The sequence below is a fragment of the Anopheles cruzii genome, chromosome 3 (genome assembly GCF_943734635.1).
Source record: "Anopheles cruzii chromosome 3, idAnoCruzAS_RS32_06, whole genome shotgun sequence".
In the NCBI taxonomy this organism is placed as follows: domain Eukaryota; kingdom Metazoa; phylum Arthropoda; class Insecta; order Diptera; family Culicidae; genus Anopheles; species Anopheles cruzii.
The window spans coordinates 60,461,479-60,473,302 of record NC_069145.1 but is presented as its reverse complement, the minus strand read 5'-3'; the positions used below and the strand labels follow the sequence as shown (position 1 = coordinate 60,473,302).

Below are 11,824 nucleotides of genomic sequence, written 5' to 3'. Positions count from 1 at the left end.
TATCATTATGTACATTGAGTGTGATAAAACTAAATTTATCGTGCGAAATTTTGCCAGAATTTGCAACAAAATTAAGCGTTCAACAAGAAGGGAAAGTGAAGGGCATCTAGCACTGATTGGCCAGCCATTGTCTGTGTCGAATGGAAAATGGTTCAGCGTTTACAAATATCTACGTCACAAATATTGATCTCAAAATACATCCAGCAATAGTTTCCAATGTAGTCTTTATGGATTTTCCGGTGACTTTTCTCCAAAGCTTCAGTCTGCTGACAACCAACCTCGCCCGATTTTGGTATTGTGTGTTTTTTTTATTCCTATGAAACGTTTTACTTTCGAATAATTTCTCTAGCCCTAACTCCATGAATTGCACTTGAATTTCGTCTTGCCGTTCCGTTTGCTCAGTCAGTGTGGTCGCCTGGAATGGTTTAGGGTTCCAGTCAAAATATCGTAGCGTTTTGGAGTCTTTGTTTTTGTTTTTCTTTTGTTTTTGTTTCGCAGTCTAATCATTTCCGAACCATCAGTTAATACCAAGAGTGAAATTAAAAGCTCAATAAAATACAGAAAAAAGTAGTACATAATGATTCGTTGATGCTACGTTAAATTCGACATATTTGAGACAGTTTCGTGTAGTATAGGTATGAGGGATAGATGTGTGGACAGTTTTTCGAGTTCCGGAATCCAATTATCTTATCTATTCAAACGGTGCATCGAAGAGTTTCGATTATGATTAGCTACATTTCACTACACAATTTGGTTTCATTTAGTAGACAATTGTCACAACAATGTAATGATTTTCTTTTCTGTTTACTTGGCGTTTTTCTGATGATGATACACTGTTAATGTTTGTCCGTGTTTATATTTTAAAGGTTACATAATTTTGATGTTCATTGACATTGTGACGAGATGAGATTCGGAGTCTGTGGCCATGGAAAGAAAACGTGGTCGGGATGGAATTTGAATAAATTCAAGCAGCAAAGCATAGCTTGGAGCATTGAGCATCACGCGGAGAAAAGCGTTCAAAAAGTCCAGCACCAACAATTGTAAGATAAAACAAAATTGCAATCAATACTTTTCTGGTATACTAAAATCAATGGTGACTTCATTATTAAAACCAAGAAGCCCTATGCCCTTTAATAATCACAGTCTACTAATGAAACAAACAATGCACAAAATTGGAGGCAATTTAAACAGTGATAATGCTCGTGAAATAAAAAGGAAAGTTTTGTGAGTTGTTGCGAGAACGAGTTCTTCCCTTCCCGTCGAGTTTTAGGAACGATCAGTTTGGACAGTATGGAATATCTACATCGAATTGTGTGACGCAAAGATATTTAAAACAGAATACCGACAAAAGGATTGCGACCATGCAAGCAAACCAACTATGTCAACTTCAAGCTCTCGCGTCTGTCACGGTACAGGATGACGAAATGTGTGTGTGTTTTACACGCAGGATTTTTTTATTATTTATCTCTTTTGTGTGTACTTATATGGTTGTGTGAATGATAAATACGATTCGCTTTCTTTTCTTTCTTTTTTACACAAATGTTGAAGAAGAAACATTGATTATACACCTTTTACACTGAGTGGTAACTATAGTAAATATATAGATTTCGTTTGTTGTTTAGGTTTGTGTTTGTTCGTTTGTAAGTTTGTTTGGGTAGTTTTGTAGCTTTCGGTAAGGGATTGTTTAGCATGGTAAATGTTTCGTCCCACGTTTAATATGCTCCCATTTGCACGTTTCGGCGACCCCTTCTCTGCGCGGTCACCTTGAGGGCTAGAGGGCTTTCTGTGCAGCGCACTTTAGGATTGAACTCCGCTGCAACTAGCGTTGCCATCGCAACTGTAACGAATGAATGTGCATCACACCGTCGGCGTTGGAACACTTTTGTACGTTATATTGTTTGTATTTTTTACGTCTTCGCTTGGCCGTTCCAGAGGTTAGTAATGTTTTAACTTCATTCCATCCAACACCGGCAGGATGTATGGTGGATATTCGGAAAAGGACATGTTCGACCGACAGGCAGCGGCTTGTCCGAAAGCGTCCAACATCCGTACCAACTGCAGCTTTCGAAAGTAAGCAACTTGGAAGCCCACATGCCGTTTGCTCTAAATCCAAGCACAAAATGTTTAATAAAGCGAGACAAATAAAATTAATTAAACTTTTCATCGTAATGCAGAGAGAAAATATCCAAGAAGCCTACATTTTCAACTGTAAATTCGTTAAACCGTGCTCCCTTTTCATTGCCAGCCGGCATCATCCTGCGGTCGTTCGGATTCAAGGAGCTTCTGGGACTGTTTATTAATTACGCTTGGTTCGATTTAATTGTGTAAACAGGCAGTGTTGGTTTGTTCAATATTTTCTGTGAGGGTGTTGTTTGCTTATTGTGCGCGTTTCAACTATCGTCTTCTGTTGTGTTTCGGGTCGTGGCGGCACAAGAAGGTGTAAACGCTATCCCAGCTGCTGTGCAGTAATTGGTGAATAGGAAGAAACCAACATTATTATAATTTAATCGGAACTAAAAGAATCCAAACGGTCACTTGTTACGGGTACATGTGATTACGCATCGTTTGTATAGGTATTTTGTCGCTAAAGCTCTGTTTCTGACACACGTAAAGCAGATTTTCCCATAGAAGTTAGTTGTTAATAGAAACCGCCACACGTTTAATATTGCAATAATGAAATTGTTGTTAATCATTTCATGTTACATTTTCTAAATTGTTGCTATTCGGGGCACAGAAGTGACAGAATCAGAAGGTTGATATCGTTGCGGAAATTTGAATTGAATTACGGTAACCACAAAGTGTTAGTACTGTTATGACAATAATGGCAGGTAAGCTTAAGAGAAAACTAGTGAAAGATAGGTGGACGAACTAGGCGTGCAAAATGAATAAATATTTTGGCTAACAAAATGAATTCTTTGGATTGACAAGGTCGGAAAAGGTTGGATTTACGAAACGTTGTGATAAAAGAAGGAAAACATAAAAAAGAAAATGATTATTTACTGAATTTTTGTTTTTATTCAATAATTATAACAAAAGATATATGCTCACCATATCTTGCCTTTTACTGGTTCTCTTATTTACTTTTGAATTTTCCCAATCTGTTTCGTGTTTTCACAGTTTTTCCGATCTGTTCGGGCCCTTTCGACTTCTTTGTTATTTCGCCTTTGATGCGATTTTCGGCATTATCGATTTAAATTTTCTACGTTTTCGTAAAACACTTCACTTTACTTTATTTTGCTCAATTAGATAATTCTTGCGATCTGCTTTTCTCCAGGCTTAGCATTTTCGTACGATATTACCTCCGTTCCATAAAACACAAAAATAAAACTAACCTCAACATGTAAACTGTATAATATAATAGCAATAATAATAATAATAATATATTATAATATAATAATATAATAATATAATAATATTACAATAATAGCGATAATAATATTACTACTAACTGTAATGTTCCAGATTGGGGATTTAAATTAGTCCTGTGTACTTCTCGGTAGGTGTAGGGTGTTGTGTTTTCCTCCTTTGTTTACATGCAGATACGGTAAAGTAATGCAGAAAGGTGCCTTTGACGATGACAGCCAGGAATGAAAGGTAGGGTGGTTAACTGAAATAAATCTTGCTTTACTAAGGTAGGTAAATTTGCCCTCAGATAGCCCCACGTCTGCTGAGAGGAGCGATAAAAACGATGACGGGAGCCCAATTAAAATAATGTAACAACGAACTTGTCGGAAGGACATAAAGAAGGATCGCGACAAAGCCAAAACTAATCCGCCCAATCAACCGCGGAACACGAAAACAAACGCACAACACAAGCATAACCCTGCGTCCACACTTGCAGCAAGTTGGGCCAACTTTTTGCTGTCACACTAGCAATTTCTAGACGTCAAATCTGTGAGCTCCAGTGAGTGAAATGACAGTTCGTTTGTTTATGTTTTTAATTTGGCAGTTCACCATTTCATTATTTTGCCAATTGTAGTTTTGCAGCGAATAGGCTTCTTCGAATAATAAAATGTCTTTTAAAAATAATAAAAACAAATCTAAATCGCAAAAACTATGTTTAGTTGGTGCGTCTGTGCTTGTTGCATACGCTCAGTATTTGGATGCTGAGCGTGTATCACGACGTTGTTGGACGCGAGAGCTCTTCGCGGAGGCTTCGCACCACGGATTACATTTAATCGACCAGCTGAACGATGGAATAGGGTTCCGGAATTTCACCCGAATGACCGCAACAGATTTTTGACGCACCGCTTCCATTGGTAGCTATAGCTGGGCAGTGGTTCCTCAACAATTCCGTTATGGTTCGCCATTCTTTTCTGCGGATAACATGAACAACGACTTTTTCTTGTTCACCAAATTGTTCTTCAAATTATTTTCCGCATTTCGCACATATCTTTCCCGAGGACAATTTGCACTTATTTCTCAAATTCACAAACTTGCAATCAACGTAAACAACAGCTGACACCAAACTACGTTTACAAATAATAACAAATGATGTTTTCCTTCTCTTTCTATTGCCATCTTTGTCATAATCTGATCCGCTCTCGAAATGCTGTCCAAAAATTTGGACCGCGAAAAAAGTTGCCCGTACCAACTGTCAAATTGAAAAATATGGCCTCTCAACCCGAATCGGTACAAATAACCGATAAGCAAGAGGAACTCAACGGCAACTCAAAGTAGCTCACGGATGTCCAACAAAAATGAGTGAATTTTGCTGGGCCTACATACATTTTTCCCCATTTACTGTAAGTGTGGACGCAGGGTAACACTTGTATGGTGCGATGGGAGGTACTCAGAACACAGAAAAAGCTTTCCACAATTATAAAAGGAGGGGATAAGGAAGAGAAGTTTGGCTAAAAATGGTTCAAATAAAAATACGGGCGGGCGTCGTTCTTCTTATCACGTTTCTCAACTGTTTGTAACATTTGCTTGTCAAAGGAACGGTTGAAGCTGAAACGAACGAAGTTGAGACAAAAAACGGCTTCTTGCAAGTCTTGAGACTTTTTTGTTAGAACGAGTGTGTGGTGTGTTTATCCGCTCCTAAAGTAGTAAACCTTTCCATGATGAACCCAAAACTAATGAACAAAGATCTATAAAAAAAAATCATAATGTATACAATAATAACCATAAAAGAAAAACTTGTACAACTTTTACACTTCAAAAATATATACACAACGATCACGATGCATCGCTCACGGCGAACAGCTCTCTCTCTCTCTCACACACAGACACGTCTCATATTTCCATGCTCATCATCTCTATCTGAACGATCAAAGCTATCCTGTTTCAATCTTACGTCAGGTGGGGCAGAGGGCAACATATTCAAACGGACCGTCTGGACCGGAACACAAAAAAGGCGACAAATGGAGGTTGAATGCTAAAGTGAACCAGAAACAATATGTTTTCCCCAAATCTTTGATATCTTCCCTGCACCAACAGTCAAGCTTGCAACATTTCTTCCGCATTTTCGTTTGATTTTGAACTCGTAATTTTGATTTTTGCCACAATTGCACATCGCTCAGACCTGGGGAGGAAAGTGGAGAGAAGCCAAAAAACCAACACACACACACACACACACACACACACAGGCTGCCGCGGCACATCGGAAGGTTCGTGATATCGAAAACAAGTAGAAATTATCACAGTACACGAACTGTCTCTTCCTGATCCGCCGCGTTTCATGTGGTTCGTGTGTTCGTGCTTCTTCTGCAAAAGTATGCGCAGCCATAAAGTCGCAGCTAAATAATGTGCGCGCCTGTGTCCCCCCCCACGCAAAAGGGAAGAAAAAAGTCAAAGAGACGATGCATTTCTGCCCTACATTCTCTCTCTAGTCCCGATGGCCAGCTCGAGCGAAACCTGGGCTGCGTTACCCTTTCGTCAGTTTTGAGTGTTGATCATTTGCACAAGTCACCCATTTCGCGCCCCGATACGTATACGGACTCTGACAGCCGTTCTTGCATTAGCGTTCTTGTCGGTCGCCACTTCCACTATGTTTTGGTTTCGGTTATCTTTATCGGTGTGTTGATGAGAGGTTATTTTATCGCTTCCTAATGTTACCTCCACTTGAACGTGTCCACATTTGCTGCGTTTTACTGTCCATTAACACAGCAATCGCCTCTCCTGCGCTGCAACGCTTTTCCGACGCTCTAAAGTTTCTAATCGCCTCTCTGCTTCGTACGTTTGCTTTGTTTGTTATCATTTTATACACGTGGTTTGTGTTACTACGTCCATGGGGTGTGTAAGTTTATGCATGTGTTAAGCATTTTAAGCTTTACTTTTACTTTTACTTTGAACTAAAGTTAGAGGTATTTCTATTTTCATTCATTATTTTTTAACCATCGTACACCGCCGCCGCGTACCGTTGCCACCGTTTTTTTGTGTTCCTCTGTCTAATAATATTTGCTTCATCTCTCTCGTTTCAACGTGTGCAAAAAGTGTACAAAAGCTTCTACATACGCGTAGCGTGCGTATGATAATGTACGTTTTTCTGTATCCCCATGATCTCTTTTGCTCCTCGCGTCGGTGACTTTCGCGTTATTGTTTCTGTGTTACATACATGAATAGGGGGCTAATTATGTACACTCTCTCTTTCACTACACTTTAATAGCATTTGCTCATATTATCATCTTGCTCCCCTGCAGCTCGCTGCCAATGTTTTGGCTCGCGCATTTGTTTTTTTCTTTCCCTCTGTCTGGTTCGATTTTTACATGCACAACAGCGCATCGCCTCCGCTTTCCTAGTCTTCCTTATATACGAAAGTTTTGTTTTTTTGTTTTGTTTTCTTACGTTCACTTACTAGCATTTAATTTTGTTTCTATTTTGTTTTCAACATCAAATCACAAATCAGTTGTATCATTTGTTGGTTGTGTACACACTCCCCCCCTCTCTCCCCCGTTTGCGTTCGCATCACTTTCGGCACATTTTCTTTCGCGTATGTAACATACGACGGCACTCGTTCAACACCGCGGGCGCGCGCACGCGTGTATAGGTATTTCGCGTGCGCTGTTCGCGGTGCTATAGAAAGGGTTGTGTCTTTTCTTTTGGTTTTGTGGAGCAGCTCCGCGTCCGCCAATTACAGCCAATATTATGTTCACCGCCGCGCATCCCCGGCACTCGCTGCTGCTGCTGCTGCTGCAGGGACGCCATCCATCCATCACTTCACTTCAGTCCGACAGAAGTTTTTGCAGAAGAAGGGATGAATTTTTCGGGTCACCGACTCGTGTTTCCTCCGAAAAATTCTGGATATTAGGTAGCAGATGGGAGTAGAAAAAGAAGGGTAGAAAACGGATATTAAACCATCATTAGCCATCAACAAAGCCACGCCACGGTCTGTCTGTAGAAGAAGTTGTTGTTGAAGAGCCTACTGCCCCTATAGGAAAACACTCATTTGCATATGACGAGAGGAAAGATGATTGAAAGGTCGATGATGTGAAAGCAAGACGGGTGGTGCACCGCTTTCCCGAGTACCACCAGGAGAATGTCCACGCCCAATGACACGCGGCACACCGTGACAGGGGTATACAGATCTTACACATACAACTAACATCCCCTATCCACTACTAAGTAACACGCTGTGAACGGAAAAATTGCAACGTAAAAACAAAGGTGAAATCCATTCCGCTGACGCACAGGGCGCTTGGAAGAGGTGAACTTTCGTGAACTAGCTGCTACGGGCACTGTGTGCGTGTCTGTGCGCTGCTGGCTTATTTGCGGGGAGCTAGGCACGGGCTTACCACTACCGGGGCCGGGCAAGGATCGGCACTTTTGTCATCCGCCGTCATCGGCTTTCGGTTCGCCGTCGGTTCGTCTTCCTCGATAGTGCCAATCGCTGCCAATAAAACGTCTGTGTTTTGTTTTGGAGGTCGGTAAATCGAGGCCAAATCGAGGGCGGATCGACACCAGAGCGAGGAGGGGGTGAAGCGAAAAGCGCCGTGAAAGAAAATACACAATCACTTTAGAACGGAGGACACAACCAGCATCATTGCTGCGACAGGATACATGGTGATTGAGAAGATGGTTTGAAGAGACAGTGGGAATTGGGTTCTTGGGCCCCTTAGACAAAGCCCACCAGATCGACGTTTGTTTCTCATCCCCCCCGAGGGCCCACATTCAGAGTGTGTGGGACACTAACCTTTGGGCGTGTAGTGGTAACCGAACAGCATCGATGGATCGAGATCAGTGCTACCACCAACACCGTCGGACGTCGATCGCCCACCACCGACCGAGGGACCCATGGGGCCGTTACCGGCAGTAGCACCGGTGCCCATCAGACTGCTGCTAGTGACCAAGCCGCCACCACTACTGACCACCCCACCACCACCGCCGTTCAACATGCTCGTCGAAGTGTGGAGCGCCGAGTGGCCACCACCGTTGGTGCTGCCCACGGTGCTGGTGTCACCACCGCAGGAGGACGCGGCTGACAGTGCAACACCGAGGGGCGATAGGCGCAGTGGACTGCTGCTGTGCGGTGGTGGCGGGCGCTGCACACGGCCACTAACGACGGCCCGCAGCTCTTGCCGTATGAGTTCCGATTGGTTGAGGCTATGCTGCTGATGCTGATGTTGTTGATGCTGGTGATGCTGATGCTGCTGGTGTTGGGCACCGCCATTGGGAAGGCCGGGGCCCGCAGCACCACCATTGCTTAGTCCTGCGCCACCACCAAACCCACTTCCACCACCGATCATACCCCCGCCGTTGAGACCTGCGAATGAAAAACCCACATTTTGTGGTTGTTGAGCGACGGTGTGTTGTGTGTGTCTGGGTTGTGTGTGGTACGATGGTGGGATCGGGAGCACCTATGACTCCTCTAACCCTCCATTAACGCGTGGAGCGAGCCATTTGTGGTGGCATTTGAACATTTACACAAACAACACATAAATAACGGTGGGCCAGATAGAAAGCCCACAAGGCACAGAGGCACAATAGAGAAAATGACCTTACACCTATCGGTGGCCCTGGGTGGTATTTACACGCAGTCGAAGAGGGTACACGATACACGAGGTGGTGGTGGTGGTGGTGGTTGTGGTGGTAGTGGTAGCGGTGGTTATGATAACACAGGATGGACTTTTTACAAACATTTGCTATTTACAGCTTCGCCGCACCTTACGAGCCACGTTCGAGCTTAGGACCGAACACGAAATGATGAACATCTGACAACATTAATTTGCATCTTCCGATTCGTCGGTTCTTGCGGCCCTCTTTGTCCGTTCTTTTGTATGAAATAATAATGATAACATCATGAGAGGGAAATCTGAAACGCTGACTTCAACTTGGTCTGATACAAATAAAATAATTGTTGACCACTCGATACAAACATGTTTCGTAAAGCCTGGCCCACAAAGAATCAGGAAAAATTGAATTAGCTCTATCTGGAGGTTGGTTTGACTTGGGAAACATGTCAAGGTGTCAAAATGAAGATATTTTATTGTACTTTGAGAGAAGAATTTCAGAAGTTCATTCTGTCTGTCATCGGATGTAATCGCGAACTTTCTTGCGCGCCATCATTCTCTTGCGAGATCAATAGCTTCCGTGCAAATTTATTGCCGAATACAAATTTGAACTTGGAGGGGATGTCTCCCCGTGCCGTAGCGAGATTAAATTTTGGTCCAGGAAGCTGTCCAACATCAATTTTCACATATGTTTCGTCGTCCATAAACAAGCATCCTTTGTACCTCGTCAGAACCTTCTCGTACAACTTCCTAGCGCATATTTTAAGCCACTAGGTGTTGCTGTTTGTATGCTTATATGCAAGGATCCTCTGGACAGTACTTCTGCTGGCACGTTATTTTTTTTGCAATATCCCGAACCGAAAGTCCAGGATTTGCCTTAATTGATCTCAAAACCTTCCAGTTCAGCTGCCGGTGGTATGTCGGTGGTCGGTTCAGCTGCCGGTGGTCAGCTGCCGGTAGTGGTCCACTACGACGTCTACTCTGAATCTTTCGGTCTACGGTATGGGGTGGCCGGAAACGTTAAAGCACAGCATATACAGTTGATTTTGCGAATTTGAGTGTTCTTGCGATTTTTAAAGCAGACCACGTGGGCTTCTCGACGTGCAGAATTATGTTTCTTCTTTCGAGTTCCATTGAGCATAACTTTCTCTAAACTCCGCGTACCAAGATGAATGTTTACTGAAGACGTAACTGTCAAACATTTGAAATCCGATCAGCATAGGCGCTGCTAGAAGACATACAACATTTCTCGATTCTAAGTGGGACGGGCTTTACCTATTTTTACCCAATGGTTCGGTGCCAACATAGAACAATATAATCGAACAAATTCCCAAACATTATTCACTAGAGGTTAGTAACACCGTTGAGAGAAACACAATGTTAAAGACGCATGGTTTTAGTGAACAAGGAAAAACACATACTACGGAAGAGGAGACAGAAGAGAACGACGAAGGATGAGCGATTAGATACACAGTACAGGATACGCGGCGCGGTCGGTGAAGGAACCCCAAAGAGTTGACAGTTGCACTTCGCAGCAAACCACAGCAACCTTGGCTTGGAGGAGCGCGTCCAGCGCGCGCGATGCGTTAACTCGAGGAAAAAAGCAACCCATGATGATGAGAGGCAAATGTACACAGACCCCGCCTGTTCCCCGAACAGACACAGACACAGTGTGTGTGTGTGGTGCACACGAAATAGTGAGAGTGAGTGACGGACAACGGATGGCGGATGAGTAGTGAGACGAGCAACAAAGAGAACACACGACACACAACAAGTATGAGACAGGTGGTGGGTGGGTGGTGAGAGGGAGCAGGTGGGTGTGGTGGGGTGGCAGATGGAAGCACATGAAGTGAGGGGGTGACACCATATATGTATGATGAAGATGGCGTTAACACATCTAAACACAACATCGCACACACCCAGAGACACACGCACGTTGAGAGCCAGGTTTAAATTTAGTAACCAATAGCAACGCGTTGAGAAATGTCTAACCACAGAACGGTTTCTTTGATCCTGCCTAATGTCAATCAAACGAATGAGCATGCGTGTGTTTGTGCGTGTGTGGCTGAGGCGCTCCAGCGAGGACTGAGGTGGGACATAGGACAGGGACATAGGGGGGCGCAGGGTCACAAGAGGGGGTTGTTGCGTCTCTTACCAGTTTGACCGCGATTGTAGAAATCGCCTGGCGAGGTCGCCGTGTGCTGCTGCATTGCGGCTGCATTGCCGAACATCATACCGTAACTGGTGGGATCCGGACCACCGGGCCCATGTCCACCGTACGCGGAACGGGGCGATCCTGCGAAAACAGCTATCCTTTAACGTGGTGTGTACCATTCTTCTCTCGCGAGCTCCCATTCCCAAAAAAAAGCCCCAATCGACGGACGGACGAACGAACGATCCCTGATCCCCCGGATTCACTCTCGCTTAGGACCCCGATCAGTTTAGATTTTGCCCACTACTGCAATCCGATGGCCGCACGACCGTTCTGTGACCGTTCTATGTTCTATGTGTGTCGGGGGGGTGCGTGTAACGCGGGGACACCGTTCCTGGATGCTTACCTGGCAAGTGCTGGGTGGATTGCGGTGGCCCTGCTACGCCCTGGCCCTGCCGCTGGAGCCTCATCTGCTGCTGCTGCTGGTTGGCAAACACGCTGTTGGCAAAGTTAGGCGCCGACACACCGACCGGCGACGGGCTGGGTGGCCCCGGGAAACCGCCACCGTCGACCATCGTTCCACCGAAGGTGTTCGGTTGCCGGGGCGTACCGGGGCTGTTGAGCGTGTTCCGCTGTTGCCGCTGCCCGGGGCCCACAAACTGTCGATTTGGCGTCGGATTGAATCCACCCACGGACTGCAAAGAACAAGAGAGCTTAGTGACGG

General features: G+C 44.4%; 1 protein-coding gene across 1 annotated transcript in view; it reads right to left on the bottom strand.

Moving 5' to 3' along the window:
• Positions 1-7,163: 7,163 nt before the first annotated feature.
• LOC128270722 (nuclear receptor coactivator 2) overlaps positions 7,164-11,824 on the bottom strand; it is a 95,084-nt gene continuing 90,423 nt past the window's right edge. Inside the window, exons 14-18 of the mRNA XM_053008137.1 lie at positions 11,507-11,795; positions 11,104-11,244; positions 8,132-8,701; positions 7,734-7,843; positions 7,164-7,238 (exon numbers count right to left, since the gene is read on the bottom strand). Coding sequence (XP_052864097.1) covers positions 7,164-7,238; positions 7,734-7,843; positions 8,132-8,701; positions 11,104-11,244; positions 11,507-11,795 — 1,185 coding nt within the window. The remainder of the gene's footprint in view (positions 7,239-7,733; positions 7,844-8,131; positions 8,702-11,103; positions 11,245-11,506; positions 11,796-11,824) is intronic.